The sequence below is a fragment of the Natrix helvetica genome, assembly GCF_964273705.1.
Source record: "Natrix helvetica genome assembly, chromosome: 1".
NCBI lineage: Eukaryota > Metazoa > Chordata > Lepidosauria > Squamata > Natricidae > Natrix > Natrix helvetica.
In genome coordinates, this window is record NC_138548.1 from 244,731,141 (window position 1) to 244,756,153 (window position 25,013).

The following is a 25,013-nucleotide window of genomic DNA, read 5'->3' on the forward strand; positions in this document are numbered from 1 at the left end:
CCCAGCTGATCGGAAGGGAATGGGAATTTTGCAGTATCCTTCTCCTGCCACGCCCACCAAGCCACACCCACAGAACCAGTAGTAATTTTTTTGAATCCCAGCACTGCCTTATTCCATATTTATATCACCACCATTGCACTTAGCATAGAAACCCAAGCCAATACGTCTTTCAATGATTGAATTGTAGTTATTTCTATTTGAAATATGCATCTACCATGGATAGCAATACAGTAACCAGATGAGCCTCTAAAGTGAACTGGAAAGAGTTAACTCTCCATATCCATGTAATTTCCATTCCTTCTAAAGATTCAGTGATTTAAAAAAAGCCATTTTTTTTAAAAAAGGAAAGAGCCATTATTTGCTTAACAAGTGAAAGAATAAAACTTTGTGACTTCTGTTTTTTTTCTATTTCCTGCTTTCCCTTATAAATTATCCCATTACATCTTAGACAAAGTACCTTTCCTTCCCCAGCTAAATGCGAGCTTCAAATAAAGCAACCAATCAGAGGAAGTGAATAGATCAAAGGACCCAGTAAATTCTCTATCTGGCCTTCTAGAGTCTAAAAATCCTGATATTACAATCAACTTTCCCATCTTTGAAGTACTTTATCCACAAGGACATTCCGCTCTTCTCTATAAAATGTTCTTTGGAATCCTCTTGTTGATGTTCTTGTTTCTAATTTATTTTGTAAGCATAATTTCTTTACAAACTATGGCCACAGGTGTTGGCATTTTCAGGCTGCTGGAAGGTTATTAGGTTTTAACTATACTTAGTCACAACTTCATTGTAATTCCATATGGTCCTTTGCTCAGGACCTTTGCATTTCAATGCACCAAGGATTAAATTTTGAAATTCATAAACGAGTTTAAAAAGGGCCTGGAAAAGTTACACCTGTAACTTCAGAAACAGCATACATATTAGGTACCATTTGGGAAGTTGATTCATTTTATGTAGTCTCTACCCCCCCCCCCCCTTTAATTCTCCTACTGAATTTCTTTAGATTTTCAGTAACTGTCTTACAATGCTTCCACTAGAAAAGGCCAATCCACATACAGAAGGCTTCTGCCACATTCAAATGTTGTCCACTTTTGTTCATTTATGACTACTTCATGTCTGGTACCAGCATGGACTGGATATAATTAACAGTGTGGTACTAATGCTCCTTCATGAGAAAATGCGAATCCACCTTGACTTCTATATGTCTTTGAGATTCTCAGTCATCATCCAGGTCATGGTTGTCCCAAAGGTGCTTTTTCAGGAGGCAACTGGACTTCCTTGTTCTTCTTTGAAGACATTTGACTTCTCATCCAAGAAGCTTCTTCAGCTCTGACTGGATGGTGGGGAACGAGAGTCGTTGGAGGTTTAACTTCCAGCACTTGCTTCTAGCTATAGCAAACAGTCACTTTCTTCAACATATATCTAGAAGTTTTTAAAAATCATTTCTAGTGCTCAGGTTCCTACAGAATGAATATCTTTATCTCTGTCTCTATTGCTATAGCTATCACTCAATCAGACTTTGTTTACTTTGTTTTTTTAATTAAACCAATGGCACACCTCACACCATGGCCTTCTTTAGACCCTGCGTTTGTATTTTCCAACTCTCCTCCTAAAATCACATCACTGTTCTTTTTACCCCCTTTGGCCATCTATACAGGAACTCCACAGAAGGCCACTGCATCACAGCCCTAATTATTTCTTTGCTTGTTTATCTGAAATGTATTTGGAAGAGCTTGGTTTATTTGCTGCTTTTACAATTTCTTTCTATTACCACATGGGAACCCTTCCTCTTCTCCCATGTTTCATCTGCTCCTGGAGGCCAATTTTAGCTGTAGTTGAGATAATTGTGTCTCCAGATCAATTGACTTTCAGCACATTAAGAAGCCCTCTACTCAAAATAATTGGTGGAGCCAAGATCCTTTGTCTCTGAGGGAAACAGGGAAGTTTAACATTTTGAAGGCTAAAGTGATAGCACTGGGAGAGCATTGAGACTGGTTTTCCTTACAAGATGATATGTGTGAAAGGGAGAACAGCATTTACTCTTCACAGAGAAGACCTGGGCATAATGGTTTAATATACTTGGTTTTTAGCATTTATATCTCTTCTGCTAACAGGTTTCTTGAAATTGCTCAGCAAATTAACTCACCATTTTTTTTTATTTTACAAAAGGCATCACACCTGAATTAATAGGGAGAATAGTCCAGTGAGTTCTATTAATAACAAAAATTCCAATTGCTCATTATTATGGAAAGCAAGCTAAAGGGGCTCATACGATGCCTTAAATAATTATGGCAGCTTCTTCTTTTGAAGAACTAGCTGATCTTCCTAAAAAAACGAATGTGCTGAGATTGCCTCATTTTATTTTATTTTTTATAACAATGATGTTCAAGAGAATGACACATATTCAGAAATAATGGGCAAAAAATTCCCAAAGTATTTAATGGATGGTTATCATGAGGATATAACAAGTCTCTTAAAAAATGTACAACATTCTCCTTTTTGTTCCCAGGAAGGAAAGTTGGAAAAAAAATTAGTCTGGCTATCAAGATGTTCAGGGTACAAAGATTAATATCAGGATTGGGCCAGCCATTAGCCAGAACGATAGAGATATCTCAATATAATTTTGGGGTACTGTAAAATGCCAGGAAACCTGTCTATCATTCAATTTATTGTTCTATTTTTATTGCCACAATTACATTCGGTCTGAGGTACAAAAATCACTAGATTTCCCTTGACTTGGAATATTTCCAAAACATCTCCTGGACTACCTCACTCACCTTGCATTGCCATTCATATATTATTCATTATGACTGTGAATAGTTTTAGACTTTTTACGCATCCCTGCCTGTTCCCTAATAGAATCCTAGGACTCATAAGTAATAATCTCACATTTTTAAAATAATTAGCCTCATCTATGGGACTGGTTGACCAAAGGAAAACTGGTTTGAGAAATGAGAAGATGAGCTACAATCTGAAATCTTTATCTAGTGCTGATCTGGTTACCTGGCAGATCCAAATTGAATTATCTACCAGCTTTTAAAAGTTCCAGAATATTTTGGTGCTATTTTCATCCTAAAATATACTTTAAAACACATCTAAAGTATATTGTATGAGCAAACTGGAAATATCTCTTTGTAAATGAAATATCTTCTAAAACAAAAACTCTTCCCATGAATTAAGCATACTTAAAATATTAATTCAAAATCAAAACTGTTAGCCCTTGGGCTGCCATTCGGGGGGAGGTTGTCCGTCACTAGTGCCACACCTGCTCGGCCATGCTTACACACCGTCAATGTCACCACCGCCACTAACACTGCTGGGGCCACAGCTGAAGCCCCTCCCCTCCTCTCTCTGATGTCGGCAGAGCCAGTGGCTGCATGGGCTCTGCATGCACACCTCCTGAACAACAGCTGCACTTCAGAGCCTACTCTGAAGCAACTCTTCTAGTTGTGGGTGGGGTAACGTTGGCAAAAACTTCATGAATCCATGAAGAAACAAACCACAGAGCAAATGGGGTTTACAAATATTATTCATAGTGACTAGTCCACTGCCTACTCTTGACCCAAGGAAACCAAGCATATATTGATAAGCCTTTGGATGTGGATCAGAGGTGGTATTCAGCAGGTTCTGACCAGGTCTGGAGAACTGGTAACAGAAATTTTGAGTAGTTCAGAGAACCGGTAAATACCACCTCTGACTGGCCCCACACCCATCTGTTCTCTGCCTCCCGAGTCCCAGCTGATTGGAAGGGAATGGGGATTTTGCAGTAACCTTCCCCTGCCACGCCCACCAAGCCACGCCCACAGAAGTGGTAGTAAAAAAAAATTGAATCCTACCACTGATGTGTACATACATTTTCTGATCAGTCTAAGAAAAAGAGATTGGTTGCTATATTCTCTCCTTGTTATAGCCCTCCCTATTAAGGCTTTTTAACAAGGAAGGATGGATAATTGGAAGGGCAGTCAAAGGAACTGCACATCTCAAATCTAGCAAGCTGTGCAGAAATGACATTGACACCTCAAATGGTCAAAAGTGTCAAAAGTGAACTTTCATTCAAATATCCTCATTTCCCACTGGTTTCTCCAAAAAAAGGGACCTGCTTAGTGTTTCTCTTAGAATTGTATTGAATTTCAAAAACATAACAGTTCCTTCTTCTTTGGGAGGCATATTTTGAGTAAGAGAAACATAATGGAGGTCAAACAACACGGCACGGATCCTACTGGGATGAGTTGAATAGCATCGTTCTATTTAAGGTCACAACAAACAACAAAACCTGGTCAGTCTTGAGTTTAGATGCCAGAAGCGCATCGGCTTGAAGTGACACATCAAGCATACAAATGGACTTGATCCCATAATGCATAGCCGCTGTTATATTAATACACTGGGATGACATTGTCACCTGCATTAACAGCTGCAGAATTGAATTTGCAGCTGCTATTCTGCTGCCAAGGGCTGAATTTAAAAAAAGAAAGAAAAGGATTTGTGTTCAACAGCAAAAAGAAAGAAAGCCAAGGTAGAAGCAGCAACAGTGGTGCCTTCAAGCTAGTTTGATCCCATACCTCAGCTTTTCCTAAACTGCTCCACTTTGTGCTAGGTGGTGTCCTCCAATATATCTGATGGGCACCAGGTTGGAGAAGGCAGCCAGAGATATACTTTATGTTCAGTGCAAAATAGTCTAGACATTTTCAGTGTTTCTTGTTCCCAGAGAGGTGCTCAGAGATTTACAGCTGGAAAATTATCTGAAAATTATACAGCAGGGAGTGATGTAAAAAGCAGAAGCTCCGATAGTCATATTTTAATGGAGAGAACACAGTACCAACAATATGTGAATTTGAGTGGAAGATTGGCTATTTGTTTGTTTTGTTTTGTTTTTGTTTTTATTGGATTTATATGCTGCCCTTCTTCCAAAGGACTCAGGGCGGCGTACAACATTAAAAAACACACATCCCAAAAAGTTAAAAAGGAATCAAATACATATCCAAAAAAACAAATCGAATTTATAAAACAATACATTTAAAAAATGAGTTAAAATTAACAGGCCAGTCCGGCTTGCTGGAAAAGCCAACTTTTTAGGGCACGTCGGAAGTACCAGAGGTCAGGGATTATGCGAAGCTCCGGGGGCAGCTCATTCCAGAGGGAAGGCGCTCCCACAGAGAAGGCTCTCCCCCTGGGGGTCACCAGCCGACACTGTCTGGCTGACGGCACCCTGACGTGGCCAACTCTGTGGGATCGTACTGGGAGGCTACTGGTGGCAGTAGGTGGTCTTGCAGGTACCCTGGGCCTAAGCCATGGAGCGCTTTAAAGGTCATAATTAATACCTTGAATCGCACCCGGAAAACAACCAGCAACCAGTGCAGGCCGCCTAAAAGGGGTGTAACATGGGAGCACCTAGGTACCCCCATGACAACCCGCGCGGCCGCATTCTGGACCAGCTGAAGCCTCCGGGTGCTCTTCAAGGGCAGCCCCATGTAGAGAGCATTGCAGTAGTCCAGGCGAGAAAAGACGAGGGCATGAGTGACTGTGCACAGAGCATCCCGATCCAGGAAGGGGCGCAACTGACGTACCAGGCGAACCTGGTAAAAGCCCCCCCCTCATCACGGCCGTCAGGTGTTCTTCTAAACTAAGCCGCATATCCAGGAGGACTCCCAGATTGCGAGCCTTCTCTGAGGGGGCTAAAATTTCTCCCCCTATCGTCAAGGATGGAACAAGATGTACAAATCGGGTTGACGGAAACCACAGCCACTCAGCCTTGGAGGGATTGAGCTTGAGCCTGTTCCTCCCCATCCAGATCCGCACAGCCTCCAGGCATCAGGACATCATGTCAAGGGCATCGTTTGGGTGGTTTGGGGTAGAGATGAAAAGTTGGGTATCATCAGCATATTGATGATACCGTACCCCAAAACCACAGATGATCTCGCCCAGCGGTTTCATATATATGTTGAACAGGAGGGGTGAGAGAACCGACCCCTGAGGCACCCCACAAGTGATGCGCCTGGGGGTCGATCTCTGCCCTCCAGTCAACACAAACTGTGACCGATCCGACAGGTAGGAGGAGAACCACCGTAAAACGGTGCCCCCCACTCAGGGCCAGATTTTCCTATAGGCTAACTAGGCTTCAGCCTAGGGCCTCAAGATCAAGAGGGGCCTTTTATTTTTATTTATTATCCGTGCCACATTTTTTTATAAAGGTTAGTACCAATTACAACATGTTTCATTTAATATATTGATATATCACAGTAATGATGTATTTTATTATCTCTCATGTAATTTACAAACTTAAAAATGGGAGGTGAAAGGGCCCCATAAGTGGAATAGCCTAGGGCCTCTTTTCATCTAAATCTGGCCCTGCCCCCACTCCCAACCCCCCGAGTCGTCGCAGTCGGATACCATGTTCGATGGTATAGAAAGCCGCCGAGAGGTCTAATAGGACTAGGACAGAGGAGCAGCCCCTGTCCCGGGCCCGCCAGAGATCATCGACCAACACGACCAATGCCGTGCTGTACCCGGGCCTGAAACCCGACTGAAACGGATCCAGGTAGACAGCTTCATCCAGGTACCGGGGAAGCTGACATGCTACCACACTCTTGACAACCTTTGCTACAAAGCGAAGGTTGGAGACCGGACGATAGTTGGCTAAAGAAGCTGGGTCCAGGGAAGGCTTCTTAAGGAGGGGCCTCACCACTGCCTCCTTCAAGGTGGTGGGAAACAACCCCTCTCTCAATGAAGCATTGGCAATCGCCTGGAGCCAGCCTCGTGTCACCTCCTGGGAAGCCGAAACTAACCAAGAGGGACACGGGTCCAGCACACAAGTGGCAGCACTGAGTCTCCCCATAATCCTGTCCATGCCTTCGGGGGTCACAGGGTCAAACTCATGCCAAATTGTCTCCTCAAGATTCATCGCCATCGGCTCGCCTGAATCTACCCAGTCAGAGTCCAAGCCTGTCCGGATCTGAGTGATTTTATCCTGCAGATACTGAACAAATTCTTCAGCCCTACCCTGCAAGGGGTCTTCCCCAGTTCCTTGGTTAAGTAAGGAGCGGGTCACCCTAAACAGGGTGGCTGGGCGGTTATCTGAGGACGCGATAAGAGCGGAAAAATGTTGCCGCTTTGCCGCTTCTATCGCCACTAAGTAGGATTTAATATAAATTCTTACTAGTGTTCGATCAGATTCGGACCGGCTGGCCCTCCAGCCACTCTCTAGGCTTCTTTTCCGGCGTTTCATCTCCCGGAGCTCCTCGGTAAACCAGGGAGCCACCCGGGATCGACACCGGGTCAGAGGCCGCAAAGGCACAACACAATCCAAGGCCCCAGCGGCCGCCCTATTCCAGGCTTCCACTAGGGCTTCGGTCAAGTTGTGAGCAAGGGATTCAGGAAAAGTCCCTATGAAGGGCATGTGGCAAAATGCACAATCTTTTCACAACCAGCCTTTTTCCTATTCAATCTCCCCTTCCTCAAACAGCTCTTCTACTTCCCACAGAAGAAAGATAGAAGAGAGATTTTGAGTGGGGAAAAATGATGAACTCCAAAAAAGTTAGACCACTGTTGGTGAATCTTTTCGGCACCAAGTGCCGAAACGGGAGTGTGCATGTGCGTGAGAGTGCCGGAAACCAGAAGAGCAGTTCCCCAATGCGCATGTGCACACTATGTGCATTCGCACCGGTCACCTGGTCTTCCGGTTTCTGACATGCATGTATACGCAAAGAGCAGCTGGCCGGCATGAATGCACACGCTGGAAATCGGAAGCTTAGCTTCCCGGCACATGCATATGCGTCAAGGAGCTGCTCTTCTGGTTTCCTGTCTCCCACATGTGCGAAGACCAGCTGGCCAACACGCATATGTGCGCTGGATCCCGGAAGAGCAATGAATGATGGCTGGCATGCCCGAAGAGATGGCTCTGCGTGCCACTTCCAGCATGCGTGCCATAGGTTTGCCATCACAGAGTTAGACCCACCTCCAGATTGATCTTCCAATCAGACACCTTCAAAATATAGCTAGGTACATTTTGGTGGAGGGAGCTTTTGAGTTGGGGTGGACTAGCCATGACTTCCTGGATAAGTCCCTACAGTTTCCTCTGCAAGATTTCAGAAGTGAGTTGCCATTACCTGCTTCTTCCTAAGGCTGAGAGAGAATAACTGGCTCAAAGTCACCCAGCTGGATTTTGTCTAAGGCGGGATTAGAATTCACAGTCTCCCAATTTCTAGCCTGATGTCTTAATCTCTACATTAAATTGACAGTCTTGCTTGCTTAGGTTAGGTTTAGTTTAAATGTAAGCCTTACTTTCTAAAGGCAAATGACCATATTTGCAACCAATATCTAACCCAATCAGTCTTATTCCTGTACAAGTCAGAATTGCCTGAACCTCAGCATTAAGTATAATGCTGCTTGCTTACTGTTCACTGAAATCTGCTTTAGGTTCTTCCTTCACAAAATCATGGGAATCTGGGGACTCATCGAGTTGTTCCTGTGAACAGTGAACAGGGTACAGTACTTGGCAGCCCTAGATCAGAAGATGCTTCTGAGCATGTCAAGCGAGGACATCAGCACATATCATGGTATGAGGCCAGATGGCCCTTCTGATTAACATGTTGTTCCTTAATCAGTTCTATGATTGAAACCTCTTTATAACTTGTGTCTGACTTGTTTGAGCAGATGGAATACATACTCAGAGGAGTTCTATAGGAAGAGGCTACCATTTTGGCGATACCTCTAGTCATCTTATAGACCTTGGTATATTTTCTACACTGGGACCAATAGAAACATGCACTTTTGCATTAGCCTCTCAAAATATAATGTCATTATTGGCAGGTTCTAATCTAAACAACACATTTGACATTTGAAGGGGAGGGGAAGGAGGAGAGGTGGGGGAGGGAAGGGAAGGTCAGACTTGATTTAACTGATTCATCATCAGGACCTGAAATGATATAGGTCCCGAGAATTGAAACATGATGCCAAATTATCTTATCTTATCAAGAATTAACTGACCAGAGCCTTCTTCTAAGATCTCCCCTCCCAATTTTTCAATCCATATTACAGTCCTGGGATTTTCTAGTGTTCTCCCATCCAGTCCTAGCCAGATCTAGCTGTTCTGCCAAGGTCAGCTAAACACTGGGACTTGCTGTGATGTTCTTTTAATCCCATTAACTCTTTTTAAAACATACTCTAAGTACAGATCCTACATCCGTAATAGGGCTGGTCTGAGCAGCCAGCATGTCTATGTAAACGGTGACAACAACATCCCAATTGCAAGAAAAGAATGATATTAGCTTTGGCAAAAAGCATGCATGTACGGCACTTATTTCATTGTACAGTTTGCCTACAGCATACAGTACCGATTTCATCTTATTCGATTTATAAAATAGCTATTAAGAAATACCAAATGATTTAAATAATTATTAATTATTTAACATAATTATGATAAATAATTATTTATAAAGTAGTTATCGGAAACAAACACCACATGATTCCACATAATTTCTGCAGCACTGATCAGTTCATTGGAGCTCTCACGTTACTGCAAAGTACAGAAAGGTGTAGCAATTGGCAATTCTCATTCTCATTTCAAAGGCTGATGCCTTCAACCACCAATTGATTACAACTGTGTTATTTTAAGCTATCAGCCATTAAAGCAATCCGTTTTTGCTGCCTGGGGTGGATTAAGAATGCCTCCCACCCCTTTCCCACACCCCTAAAGCCATCCTGACAACATTTGGCAGTGGGAGAAGACATCTATTGTAGCTGAGAATAACAGGAGGACTGGGTGGTTCCCTGTTCCACTGGGTTCTCCCCCCCCCCCCCAAGTTTCTGCTGTTCAACATTGTTGTCACGATCCAATAGAGCCAGCCAACCTCCAAACTCCAACCAATCAGCCAACTTCTAGCCAATTTACCAACAATCAAACTAACCCCCCTTGTTAACTACAAAGTTTCAAGCTTTTGTACTTTACTCATTTTCAAACCAACGAATAAGTTTCCTGCTCAAGATGCGGCTCACCCAATCCGTCAAAAAATACTAAGAAGTGTTTTACGGAGGAACTGCCACTGTTGCTGCCCTTAAAATGCATTGCAGTTTCATCTAATAACAAGCAGAATTAACCTAGCTACACAGTGCAAAGCACAAAGCAAAGGGTCAACATTAATCGATGTTGAATTTTCACTCCAGGGGCAAAGAGCTGAAGCAAGATGGAGCTTAACAAGTCTGATTCTTGGGCTCTTTGGCTGTAGGGAAAATCGATTCGAAAGGACTAAAATAGAGATAAGGTTCTGCTTACCTGCTCATGATATTCAATGCCCATGCTGAGAGTATTGATCAAGATAGCGATCATGATGCCACGGCCAAAGTATTTGCTATCCACAATCTTCTGAAACGTCTCGCAAACCACCTTCCAGAAGGCTAGGAATTTTCGTGTTTTTCTTCCCCGAGCTTTCTGGCGCTTAGGGTCTCGCTGGTCACTGTAGTGAGCATCCTGGGTGAATTCATATACCACATCGCTATCGGAGTCTCCTGCCTCTTGATCCTTCTGCTCTGGATTGTTAGCCAAAGTTTTTGTGCAATAGGGACAACTTTCTGGGCTGCAAATATTATCAGGTTTGCCCCCTTTGTTGGAAATCTTGCAGGAACTTTGATAGGGATCTAAAATGAGAAATCAATCAATAAATATTCATTTATCAGGCTTCTTAGAGGTCCCATTTTGGAGCAGATGAACAATGTGATAGTGACAAAACCCAGATATGGCCTTTTTGGGGGTGGGGGTGGGGGGGAGAAAATCCTAAGAATTTTAGGCCATTTCCTTTTACTGCTGCCTTCAACCAGTACAGGCAGTCCTTGACTTACAACAGTTTAGTGCTTAGTGACCATTCAAAGTTACAATGGCCCTGAAAAAAAGGAACTTATGACCATTTTTCACACTTACAACTTTTGTAGCAGCCCCATGATCATGTGATCAAAATTCATTTGCTTGGCAATGGGCTCATATTTATGGCCATTGCAGTTTCCCGGGCTCATGGGATCACCTTTTGTAACCTTTTGACAAGCAAAGTCACTGGGGATACCAGATCCACTTAACAACCATGTGACTAATTTAACAACTGCAGTGATTTACTTAACAACTGCGGCAAGAAGGGTCGTAAAATGGGGCAAAACTCACTTAACAACAGAAGGGTTGGACTCAATTGTAGTCTTAAGCCGGGGACTACCTGTGGTAAGAATGGGGAAATATTACTTTGGTTCACATTTTTCTCTTGATAATTTATGGTAGCTGAAACCTAATATGAGGCTTTGCAATTTCAGCAACTGTGGGCACCCCAACCCCCAGAATTCCTCAGCCAGCATGAGAGTAGAAGTCCCCACATCCAAAGTTGCTGTGGTTGAGAACCACTGGCCTAATCCAAAGACTATCAGATATGGGAAGGTGACTCTACATGGGCTGCAATGTAATTATCCATCAACGTTTACTTTTCTTCAGAATATGTGCTATATTTTTGAGACCAAAACAGTACAGGTAGTGTTTGACTTGCAACAGTTTCTTTAGTAATCGTTTAAAGCAGGGGTGGGTTCCTGCCAGTTCTAACCTCTTCTATAGAAGAGGTTCCACAAACCTACAGTGCCATTTAGAACCGGTTCCAGCTCCCTCCCTCTGCCCGTCCGCACATCATCAAGATGAAGAGCGAGAGGAGGAATTCTGGGAGTTGAAGTCCACAAGTCTTAAAGCTGTCACGTTTGAACACCCCTGGTTTTTTTTTCCTAAAGGGTTAGAGGTGTAAGGGTCTTGTAACTTGACAGCTTTAAGACTTGCATGCTTCAAATGCCAGAGTTTCTGAGCCAACATTTTGGTTGCTAAGCAAGAGCGCTGTTAAGTGAGTTTCACCACATTTTACAAGTTGGCCGCACCCACCCAGTCACATGACTGCCAAGCAACTCCCACCCAGTCACATGGCTGGCAAGCCACCCCCACCCAGTCACATGGCTGGCAAGCCACTCCCACAAAGCAGGCCACACCTACAGAAGAGGTTCTAAAAAAATTTGAAACCCACCACTGGTTCAAAGTTACAATGGTATTGAAAAAAGTGACTTGTGACTGTTTTTCACACTTACAACCGCTGCAGCATCCCCATGGTTATCTGATCAAAATTCAGATGCTTGGCAACTGACTGATATTTATGACGGGTGTCATGTGATTCCCCTTTTGCGAACTTTTGTCAAGCAAAGTCAACGGGGAAGCCAGATTCATTTAACAGTTGTTGACTCATCCTTCCATCCTTCTGAGGTGGGTAAAATGAGGACCCAGTGTCAGGTTTCCAAAAGGTGCTCTAATTGATTCATGGGCCTCGAGCCAAGTTTCAAAAGAAAACCAGACATTTATTAGGAGCACCATTTTGGCAATACCTTATTGCAATTAGATCTAAGCCTCATTTGAATTATAGCTGAAGTTTACCCCTGTTCCTTCAATCCCCTCGGTCTGTGTCATAAATCACATTCTCCAATGAGGTGCACCCCTCACAAGCCTGCCCTAGTAATCTGAGATTTGACTCTAGCTAAAGGTATGCGTGGAATGTTCTTCCCCCCTTTCCTCGTCATGGCAACTTTATGGGTTGACACCCAGATTGTTGGGGGCAATATGCTGACTCTGCAAACCGCTTAGAGAGGGCTATAAAGCATTGTGAAGCGATATATAAGTCTAAAGGCTATTGCTGCTGCTACTAATTTAACAACTGCAGTGATTTGCTGAACAACTGTGTCAAGAAAGGTCATAAAATGGGGCAAAACTAACTTAACAAGCAATTGAAATTTTGAGCTCAGTTGTTATCATAAATCAAAGACTACCTGTACAGATAAAAAAGAGAGTACAGAAAAAAATGGAGCCATATGCAAGATCCGGTGTGATAGAGCGATTAAGGTTAAGTTAAGATCAGATCAAGCCATGCAATTTCTTTGGGCAACTGTGGGGCAGTTATTTTTTCTAGGCATTCCATAAAGTTGCTCTTCTGGGGAAAACAGAATGGGGGCAATGCTATGTAGACAACTTGAGAGAAAATCCTGGATATCAATCTAACTATTAACATTTAAATTAAATTAGTACAAAACAAAATCATATGGAAGAAATATTCTTGAAAGCATGAATGTCCATGGGTATTTTTTGAAGTCAAGGAAAAAAATATTAAAACAGGAGAAAATGAATGGAAGAGTTTCAACATGAGAAACCAAGGGAGATCAAATCAGATTTATTCATCCACACTTTGTACTATGGATACTTTATTTTGGCAAGAGCTACATTTGAAACCTAGGACCCTGTCTGCATAGAGTGCTGGGCTGGATGGCCTTTAGCTTGTAACCCTGAGCCCTTTTTTGTTGCAGAAACAGTAGCAGCACATTGGTAGTGGCGATGAAGATCAGGATGTAGGGGTGAAATGCTACCGGTTCGGGCAGGTTTGCCTGAACTGGTAGTAAAAAAAATGCTTAAAAATCAGTTGTGCCTGATTGTCTGTGAGGTTCCTGTTTGTTGCGGGGGCCATTTTGTGTGAAGTCCAGCTGCTTTTTCATTGTGATGTCGACTTGGCCACACCCACCCAGTCACATGACCAAGCCATGCCCACCCAGTCACATGACCACCACACCATGCCCACCCGATCACATGACCACCAAGACACACCCACCAAGCCACGCCCACAGAACAAGTAGATAAAATTTTTGAATTTCACCACTGTGGGGATGGTGATGGAACTGATGGTACTGGTGGTAGAGATGATGTTATCAAGCACAACAATGGCTGCAACAATGTTTGTGGGCTCATAATCTAAACTCTGGAATTCCAGAAAGCATCCGCCATCTCCACCGTATTCTTTCTGGAACCGCGTGAAGGCGAATTTACCCTCCCTGATTTTCAGTCCTTTATTTTTTTGAAAGTGGCGATCCTGCCTTTTGGAGCTTTCCACCTCTGTAGATTTAACTTTTGGTATTATTCTTTTGCTGCTTTTACATTTGTAAGATTTTTTTAATGTTATTCTAAAAGTTTTTCACACTTTGGAACAGTTTTAGCTGTGAAAATGCTAGATCAAAAATTTATAAATACCCTTCAATAAATAAGAGTGCTGATATTTTATGCTTGTAAGGTTTGCACTGAAAATGAAAGAGAGAGAGGCTTTTTTTGAACTACACAAATGTAATCTCTGAATAATAAAAAAAGAAATATCTGCTGAACCTGACTCAAAACATTTCTGAAGGCTAAGCAAAAGAGATCTAGAATCATGATTAGATTTATAAAAGCTGACTGTTTTAAAAACATTAACATACTTTTTGTTCTGCAACACTTTTCCCAGAAAGAGCTGCCCAGTTTAATGAAAGGAGTACTGAAGGGTACAAGTCCTTCTGAAAATGAGGTATTATTTTGAAATCTGAGGTCTCCGGTTTTACTAAGTAAAAAGTTAACCAATTAAGGTTACTCAAATTTATTGAATTGATCTGGCCGCTCGATCCGTTGTTAAGCAAATGTCTGAATGGGATCCTTCTTTGCTTTCTCTCCACTGGTTCGGGGACTCAGTCCCAGTTTCCACTACCAGTTCGCCCGAACCGGTAGCAATCCACCTCTGTCTCTAAGAAATGTGGGTCAAGCAGATTCTTGTCTGGGAAAGGAAAGGCGTGACTTAGGAACCTTTCTCATCTATTGTGTCAGGAGTAAATACAGAGTGTGTCAAAAAAAAAGTCAAGATGGTGGCCACAATAACATAAGGCAATAACAAATAGGCAGAGCTTTGATTGCACCATTTTTGGGGGCAGACCCTGGAGACACCCTTGGATTCTACCTGGGAAAATGCAAAGTTACAGAGGAATAATAGGAAATGTTCAAGAACACCCCTGGAAAACTATCAGAAAAACTGCTGAAACAGTGTTAACTGTGAATCATCCATGTTCAAACTGTACATTTCTAAGGGACTGTGAATATTACAAAACATGGGTTTTCAGTTACCTCATTCAAGCCATTTCTTGGGAAACATTTGCATCTGTTAGAGAACTGGCATGTAAGCTGCAATATCTCCACAAAATATTAAAGCCTAAAAGAATACACAGCTTAATTTACACCACCTTTTATTCAAGCAGAAGCGTCAGTGGTATATAACTACGCAAAAGAGTTTTCCATTGAGCAAGATCAGAATTAACATCCCTGGTTGGAAAATGTAAAAGACTTACAAAACAACACGATGTTGTGATTTGTCCTATACCAATTAAAGGTTACCTTTGCCATAACAAATTAGGGGATGGGGGGCACACCCAAAACATTTATTTGGGGAAATGACCACCAATAACTATTTAACTCCATCTCTTTCATCCCAGGCTAAAGAAAATAACAATTCTTCCGGAGGTTACTCAATGACAGTTTTCTTTTTAAAAATTTAATATTAGCTGATAACCCGGCATTGCCCGGGTATTTATAGACGTCAAAGCATTTGTCTGACAGGGAGCTATTGGGAGGGGCCTTTCTTCCCCTAACTCCCGTGCCCATCATCCCTGCCCTCTCCCTTCCCCCTCTCATGCGCTCTCTTTCCTGCTCTGTCTACGATCCTGGCACTTTGCCCCAAATCCATTAAGCGCTTCCCCATTGGACCTTCCCCCTCCCATGACAGCACAAACAATTGCTTCTCTAGGATGCCGTACTCGGTCTTCCTTAACGGCCCAGGCATTCCAGAGTTATGCTGGAACACACACACACACACACACACACACACACACACACGGACAAGGACACGCACACACCAGGGGTGTCTTACCCCCCAGTATTTGTTTCCAGAGGGTAAGTCATCTGTGTACCAAGTTTGGTTGAAATTTCCTGAGGCTCCAGAGTTATGCTGGAACATACATACATACATACATATAATATATAAGATAGAAGATCAGCAACAACTTTTTTTCAGGGGGGAAAGTGCTTGATGGTTGCTTAGTTCCCTACTCCAAATTGTGGAAATCTATTCAGATTTACAAATCCAAGGCTGAGCCAAACACATGTGCATACACTCCCCCCCCCTTAGAACTCACCAGTCAATGCTGTCCATGAGCAAGCATTTGCAGCTGCTTCATTACCCATTTGACCATTAAGGTGAAACAGAAAGCAATCAAGTCTATGGCACATGTAATACAGATAGTCCTCGATTTACGACATACACTGAACTGACATGTAATGACAGTTCAAAGTTGGAACAGCATTGAAAAAAGCGATTTATGACCATTTTTCAGACTTACAACAGTCGTAACATCCCCATGGTCATGCGACGAAAATTCAGATGCTTGGCAACCGGTTCATATTTATGACGGTTGCAATATCCCGTGGCCATGTGATCACCTTTTGTGACCTTCTGACAAGCAAATGCAATGGGGAAGTCAGATTCACTTAACATCTTCATTACTAATTTAACAACTGGGGTGATTCACTTAACCACTGTGACAAGAAAGGTTGCAAAATGGGGCAAAGCTCACTTAACAAATGTTTCACTTAATGTTGGGTTCAATTCAGGTCATACGTCGAGGACTATCTGTATTAGGAGCTGCAGAGACACCACCATAGCCCATGCACGTCTGCTGCTTGCTGGTATTTCAGCTTCTCTTCCAACTCACCATTCTGAAATCAATTCCAGCTGACAATGGGCTTTCCAATGCAAGAAGAGTCCCTAATGAAGTTGGCTACAGTGAGTTGAGGAGTTTGCCTTCAAAACCCACTCTGATTCCAGCTTTAACTCCTATCTCACTTTCAAGTCTGCAGGGAACATTGGATCACCTAGCCTGACCTTCTCTTGGAGGCAAATTGTTAGATTTTTGGCGAGCTGGCCTTGCCTCATTCCCAGAAAGTCTCTCATGCTTAGAGAGATTTTTGTTTAAAAAAAAAAAACTGCAAACACACAGAGAAATCTTGGAAAGTGAAATGTGGACTCTCCAGAGGCCACCCTTACATTAGATTAACGGTGTTGTTACAAGGGACCATTCACCCTTCTGAATAAATATTCGCAGCAGTTTGGATGATGACAGAAACTCCCCATTTCCAGACGGGAGCTTCGTATGAATGACAGAAGATGCTCGCTGGACCTGTGGCTGCTTGCTTAGAATCATCCCTGATATTATTCCATAGGACTGAATCAGTGTGACCCCCAAGTCACCCCTGCACAGAAAGAAGCCCACAGCCTCCAAAAAAAGTCTATCACTGGCATGCTTATCAATTGTTTGGAAAGGATATATATGTAAGAAGGAAAAAAGGTGGCAAACAGAAACATCTCTCTCTCTCTCTCTCTCTTTCTCTCTCTCTCTCTCTCTCTCTCTCTCTCTCTCTCTCTCACACACACACACACACACACACACACACACACACACATACACACACACATTTTCAGCTTTTAGACAAACCCTCAGAGAACCAAAATTCTCAGAAGAATGGTTCTTCATGGCCTGGGCAAGCCGGAAGTATATGTTTTAAATGGTTTTTGCGTTGATTTCTCCCATAAACTTGAGTAAAATACAACGGGGTACAGTAATGTGAAGTGTGAATTCAGTCATTAGATTAGACCCTTGTTTCAAAATGCTGCCCATCAGATTCCATGCTGTAAACACTGATAGGCAATAGCTTTCCAAAATGGCAGGCAGGGATTTTTGCAACCCTTTTCTGGGGCTCCACAAGCGAAACACACTTGTTGTCCCTGAGATGTAGCTTGGTGGAAATGCTAAGGACAAAATGGACAAAAGAGGAACACAAAGATGACTACTCTGCCTCCTATTCAAGCTTGACTGAATGGTCAACAGCCAAGCTTACTACTTACCAGTGCTCTGTGTTTCCAATATCTTCTGCATCGGACTATAAGGCCCTGGAGGGATGTTAAGATTCATCAGCGTGCTAGTCCCGGGGTTCAATGCGGACTCTGGAAAACCTTTATCTTTGAGGAGCTCGTGGGAGCTACTTGGGTGTACTGTTGGGTAAACCTTGCTGCCAACTACGGTCCTGGGGAGCACCTCCTGGGGCACCTCCTGGGGCAAACTGAGACCAGTCTGAGAGAGAGATGATTGGCAATGAATTGGCTCAAAATGGCAGTCCGCATGGTAGATACTGTGAACAGATTCCGTGTTGCCCGGCGCCATGTGAGAAGGATTGACTACTGAAGGAAGCATCAACCGATTGGCACCATTGTGAACAGAGCTGGTTTCCACATCACTAATTTCTGGACTGGCTCGTGGGGCCCGTAGGCTTCCATTGCCTAGGTGATAGTGGTGATGGTGGTGATGGTGATGGTGAATGAGGTGATGCACTGATGACCTTTTCCGCGAACGATGTTTGCACGGTTGTCTCTCTGCACCGTTCTTACTGGTTGGGCTGGAGAGAAAGCCCATCTTTACCCCTGTGGTCCAACAAGTTTCCACCACTTGCTTGCCAGCCTTCCGAAGGACATAGACAAGGTATTTGAGAAGTTCATCGTAACAGCTTCCTGGCTCCGAAAAGCTAGCCAAGGTGCTCGCGTTGGAGAGGTAGCGGATTCGCTGCTCCTTCATTAGCTGGCTCTCTCGCTGCTTGGTCTCTGAGAACTGGGTTGCTATGACCACGAGGCAGAGATTTATCATGAAGAAAGAGCCCACCTAAAAGAGAAATAGTTTGTGATTAGCCCCATTTATGTGGAGAAGCCCAACTGAGAGAGTATGTAGAGATGGAGGGGAAAAAACATTTCCCCCCCCCAAAAAACAACTGTGGACTCCAAACCAACATCTTATTATTTTAAAACTCAAGGAGGGGAAAGAACCTTGCACTAACACCTTAATATTTCTTCCAAGGGACACAAGTGTGCAGGTGTATTATGCAACAAACACTGAAGCTGCCCTGGGTCTGGTTAGGATGACTGTGGAAGATCACCTGATATCACTCTTTGGAGATAAAAATGTGGAGAAACTCCAAACTAATGGTGCTATTCTACCTATTTATTTGAGAACTCTTGAATTCAGGAGGGCTAGTAGAATGAATGCAAGTTTGCATCGTGACCAGGTGGCCCCACTGAGGTCACCAGAATCTACCTTATGGAATGGAAATAAATAGGTAAATCTATTAAAAAAGGAATAGCAGCCTTTTTTCCATCGTAGATGCTGCATTTCCCTGGGAAAATCTGGCAGCAGGTTATGTGGGTGTTGCACACTCTTTTTAATGATACACAAACAGTGGCGAAATTCAATTTTCTTTACTACCGGTTCTGTGGGCATGGCTTGGAGAGCATGGTGTGGCTTGATGGACGTGGCAGGGGAAGGATACTGCAAAATCCCCATTCCCAACCCACTCTGGGACCAGTCAGAGGTGGCATTTTCTGGTTTTCTGAACTACTCAAAATTTCCACTACTGGTTCTCTAGAACCTGTCAGAACGTGCTGGATTTCACCCCTGTGCACAATGCTAAATCTCTATACCCATACATGCTTTCATATTATTATGAGTGGTTGCCCTGTCAGTCAGATATTAAGACTAGATTTGGCATTTCTGTCCACCTATTGAGTTCTCCTCAAAAACCTGGGAGAGCCTTCAAGTCAGCCTTGACCCTGGTAATTGTCTGGACAGTCCCTGCAGTTTTCTTGGCAAAATATTTGGAAGTGCATGGAGATATCTGACCAATATTGTCTATTTTCACACAGGTTTACACACTGTAAGAGGGGAAATGAAACACTTTATAAGAGTATCTATGAGGCTATGAATCACCCCCTCTAAACTGATCCTACAATTAGGCTTGAAAAAAGCTCCCAGAGACTGCAGCAAACATAAAGACAGATTATGTATATTCTGCTTCCAGAACCCCCAACCTATATAAAACAAATGCCAATTTTGAAGTCTATATAAGTTATATTTTCAAAAACTGCCTGGAAACCAAAGAAGCGAATAGTTTTGCATGCCTCCAAGCAAGCATTGTTTTGGCTCATATTTCTTAAGCAGCAGTTCCTCTGAGCCACATGACAAATTACCTTTACAATTTAAGGAAATGTAAAAAGAATAAAATATTGCATGAAGAAGAGATGGTTATAGCAGGAGAAGGACAAATGTGCTGGGTATGATAAAGTTCCTTGGGTTTTTATAGAATTTTAAGCGCTTAGGCAATATGATAGAAAACAAAAAGCTATAAAAGGCATATGGCAAAGGCACTTTGCTCCTTAAATATATCATATTACAGACATTTTACTGTTATGACAGCAGAGAAGCCTTTGATCAAAAATAATTGCACTGGTTTACATCTATATAGTTCTATGGCTCTGGGTGTAATTCCTTCATTTTGCCACATCAAGCTAGACTCATTTTCTCCTAAACGTCAAGAATGTAGTAAGGGACTTGCTTGATTAGGCCATTTCTAGGGTCCCCAACCCTCAGCCCATTCGAAACCACGCCACTCAAGCAGCAGGCGAGCGTGCTCACAAGCACAGCCTTCCCTTGCACAAACCGTGGGCACTCGTGCCTGTGTGCGAAGATCCATTTATGCACGCCACTTTCACAAGTGGAGGTGCTCCCACAAAACCATCCCCTCTCCACTGCCGCTGCTGCCACCGCTCTACAAAGTCAGAAAGGTTGGGGACCACTGGACTGTTTCATTAGTAGGCAGTTTGGTGATTGACAGATATTTGAGGCTATCATTCCCACAGACTGTTACTCCTGGTAAAGAGAGCTGAAATCCAGATGTCCTGAAGGATGTCAAACTTCAGGACATCTGAGGGCCCACAATCTGGGAGTCCTCCTGGATACGCAGCTTAGTTTAGAAGAACACCTGACGGCCATGACCGGGGGGGGGGGGCTTTACCTGGTACATCAGTTGCGCCCCTTCCTGGATCGGGATGCTCTGTGCACAGTCACTCATGCCCTCGCCTGGACTACTGCAATGCTCTCTACACGGGGCTGCCCTTGAAGAGCACCCGGAGGCTTCAGCTGGTCCAGAATGCAGCCACGCGGGTTATCATGGGGTGCCTAGGTGCTCCCATGTTACACCCCTTTTAGGCAGCCTGCACTGGTTGCTGGTTGTTTTCCAGGTGTGATTCAAGGTACTAATTATGATCTTTAAAGCGCTCCATGGCTTAGGCCCAGGGTACCCGCGAGACCACCTACTGCCACCAGTAGCCTCCCACTGTCCAGTGCGATCCCACAGAGTTGGCCTCCTTAGGGTGCTGTCGGCCAGACAGTGTTGGCTAGCAACCCCCAGGGGGAGAGCCTTCTCTGTGGGAGCGCCTTCCCTCTGGAATGAGCTGCCCCTGGAGCCTCGCATAATCCCCGACCTCTGGTCCTTCTGACGCACCCTAAAAAGTTGGCTTTTCCAGCATGCCGGCCTGGCCTGAACAGAATAAAATAATTGATACATTTAATTGTTAATTTTAATCTAATTTTTAAAATTTTATTGTTAATATTAATTGGGTTTGTTTTTGGATACTTTATTTAATTTCCTTTTTAACTTTTGTAATATGTGGTTTTTTTTATGTTGTACGCTGCCCTGAGTCCTTTGGGAGAAGGGCGGCATATAAATCCAATAAACAAACAAACAAACAACAAACTGCCGATTCCTGAGCATGCAGCACTTTCTCAGCTGTTTCCAACGAGTAGTATTGAGAGTCACAATACCACTACATTCCTTCCTCTGAGAGCAAATTCCATAATTTAACCATGTGGTGCATGATGAGGTTCTCCTAAATCAGTGATGGTGAACCTTTTTCTTACAATGTGCCAAAATTGCATGCATGTGCGGTATCGCACGCCCTTGCGTACCCACACCAATGAAACCCCTCCCGCCCACCTGTGCATGCATGTGCGACACCCCCTACCCCTATGCGTGCACGCACAATCCCTCCCCAGGTTCCAGAGGCTTTCCTAAAGTCTGGGGAGGGCGAAAACAGCCTCTCCTGGAGGCTCTCTGGAAGCCAGAAATGGATAATTTGCAAACTTCCGGTTGGCCCGTTGGGGCCGTTTTTCGCCCTCCCCAGCCTCCGTAGTCTTCTCTGAAGCCTGGGGAGGGCAAAAATGGCCTCCCCCGCCCTTCTAGAAGGGTGAAAAATCAGCTGGCCAGCATGCACATGCGCACCAGAGCTGACGGCTGGCTTGCCCACAAATATGGCTCCACGTGTCATAGGTTCGCCATCACACTCCTAAATCTTTCGCCATTTAATTTAACTGAATGAGCATCAGTTCTTCTATTTTGAGGGCATGACAAAAAATTACCCGGATGCTAATTTACCTTTGCCATATTTCATATATGCCTCTATCTATTTGCCTTTTTAATATGCTTATCCTGCCCCCCCCTACTTGATGTAAAAACCCCTCACATAAAAGAATTAGCTGCATCCCCTTGATCATTTTGATTGCCCTTATCTGCAACTCCTCTATCTCTCCTTGCTTCTTTCTGAGACACAAGGGGACAGAACTAGGCAGAGTAGTCCAACTGCGGCTGGGCAATAACAATGCAGGGATTAATGTCATTTTCAATGTTTTTCCTAATGACCTCCCACATGGAATTTACAGATGAACTGGCAGTGACAAGAAGGGGACACAGCAAGCGGAGGAGACTCAGTAATTAGCCATCTTCCCCCTGGACTTTTAATAACTGCTGCAATGATGCCTCAATCTTCTCGGCTTTATACATTCTCAGTTTGTCATAAACTTCTCAAGCTCAGGAGTCACGGTGTGGGGAGCACATCCATGCCTAAAAAAATCACCATACAGAAGTGACTGACTTTCCTTTTTGTATATTATTGAATATGAAAAAGCTTCAATGGTCTATATCCAGACTGGAATTTTTAAATAATGTAACCTCTTAACCTTTTCCCAGTTTAATAACAAAGCCTCTCTTATATAATGTCTTCTAAAGTAACCATGTGCTTTGGTTCCCTTATACCATAAAAATGCATGCCATCCCAACAGCACGTCGTGACCCTCTAAATTCAAAAGCCTAACATTTCTTAATATTATCCATTCCTTAATCCACATCAGACTTGTTGCCTGATAATATAGCTCCCAGTTGGGTAAGCCCAGCCCTCCTCTAGTTTTAGCGTCTTGCAACACTTTAAGTTTTATTCTTGCTTTTCCCCCCTGCCATATAAATTTCAGCACCATTTTATTTAGATCTTCAAAATAGTCTTTCCCCCACCTAATTGGGATTGTCTGGAACAAGTATAAGATTCTAGGTAGAATGTTCATTTTAATTGTTGAGATCCTCCCAATCATTGATTGTAGATTTTCCCATTTCATCAAGTCCGTTGCAATTTGGTACTTCAATCTAAGATAGTTATCCTCTTTGAGAGTACTACATCTAGCTGTTAAAAAAATCCTCAAGTATTTGACCTTGTTCATAACTTGCATCTCCAAGATTTCTGCCAATTCTTCTTTTTGTTTTGATAGTATGTTCTTTATCAAGATCTTTGTTTTAGCTTAATTTATTTTCAAGGCTGCTACTTTTCCATACTCCTCAATTCTTTCTATCAATTTAGGTGCAGATTCAAGTGGCTCCCCAAGAATGAAAACTAAATCATCTGCAAATGCTTGCAACTTATATTCTTCTTTTTTAATTGTCATTTCCTTTATTCCTTCCTCTTCTCTGATCTTTCTATTTAAACTTCTAGCATTAAGACAAAAAGTAACAGTGATAATGAGCAGCCTTATCTCGTACCTCTCTTTATTTCAATAGAATCTGTCAATTCTTCATTTATCATTATCTTAGCTGTTTGCTTGTGATATACCATTTGTATAGCTTGAATAAAATTCTTACCAAAGTTCATTTGTTCCATTTGTTGTATCATGAATCACCAGTTCACATTATTGAAAGCCTTCTGCACATCAAGAAACATCAAGGCCATTTGCTTTACAGAATGAGCCTCATAGTATTCCAAGATATCCAAAATTATTCTTATGTTATCCTTAATTTGTCTCTTTGGTAAAAAAACCATTTTTATCTGGGTGGATAAACCCATTTAGATATTTTTTAAGTCTCTCTGCCAGTATAGATGCAAATAACTTATAGTCTGAGTTTAGCAAGGAGATTGGTTTATAATTCTTAATTTGCGTAAGGTCTGCCTCCTCTTTAGGTAGCAATGTGATATATGCTTCTAACAATGAGTTAGGTATTTTACTTTCAACCATTATTTCATTCATAACTTCTAAAAGGGAAAGAGACAAGGATTCCTCTAGTGTTTTGTAAAATTCCACTGGTAGACCATCCAGTCCTGGGGCCTTCCCATTATTTTGTCTTTTAAGAGCTTCAGTTAGCTCCATCATTGTTATTTTACCTTCTAGTATAGTTCTAATATCATTTGGTATCCAGGGGAGATTGGCGCCCTTTAAGTATTGCTTGACTCCTCCCTCTTCTATATTCTCTTGTTCATACAACTTGGCATAATAGTCTTGTATGATTTTCTTCTTTTCAGCATTTCCATAGTGCATTTGTCCTTGTTCATCTTTTAGTTGTTGTATTTTCTTTACCTCTCTCTCCTTTCTCAGTTTATATGCCAACCATCTGCCTGGTTTATTTGCATTTTCAAAGTAATTCTGTTTAGCGCTTCTAATTTTTTGTGCCAATTCCTCCTTTTCCAGTAAATCCATTTTGTGTTTAATTGTATCCATTTTTATTTTAATCTCTTTCTTTTGTGGAGATTTTGTAGCTCTTTTTCCAGTGTCATATAATCTTTTTCTAAATCTTTACATGTTTGTCTTCGTTTAAGTTTCTCATTCTTGTATAGTCTATTATCAGACCTCTAGAAAAGGCCTTCATTGTGTCCCAAAGATTCTGCATGGATGTATCTTCTTTTTTATTTTCTTTAAAAAAGAAAGCCAATTCTTTTTCCATTTTCTGTACAAAGTCTTTCTCTTTCAATATTGCATTGTTTAATGATCTTGTTCTTTGACCTCTCCATTTAATTATAATTGGGTTATGGTCCGCCCAAGTACTTATTTCAATTTCCACTTCTTGTACATTACCAAATAAATCCATTGAGGCCCAAATCATATTGATTCTAAAGAATGATAAGTGTCTATTTGAATAGAAAGTATATTGTTTTTTTGTA

The 25,013-nt window shown here is 42.5% G+C and overlaps 1 protein-coding gene across 3 annotated transcripts in view; it reads right to left on the bottom strand.

Moving 5' to 3' along the window:
* Positions 1–25,013, bottom strand: part of CACNA1G (calcium voltage-gated channel subunit alpha1 G) — a 466,079-nt gene that overhangs the window by 182,469 nt on the left and 258,597 nt on the right. For all 3 annotated transcript variants that reach the window (XM_081937178.1, XM_081937177.1, XM_081937176.1), the window contains exons 8-9: positions 17,787–18,594; positions 10,265–10,626 (exon numbers count right to left, since the gene is read on the bottom strand). In XM_081937178.1, the coding sequence (XP_081793304.1) occupies positions 10,265–10,626; positions 17,787–18,594 (1,170 nt within the window). The remainder of the gene's footprint in view (positions 1–10,264; positions 10,627–17,786; positions 18,595–25,013) is intronic.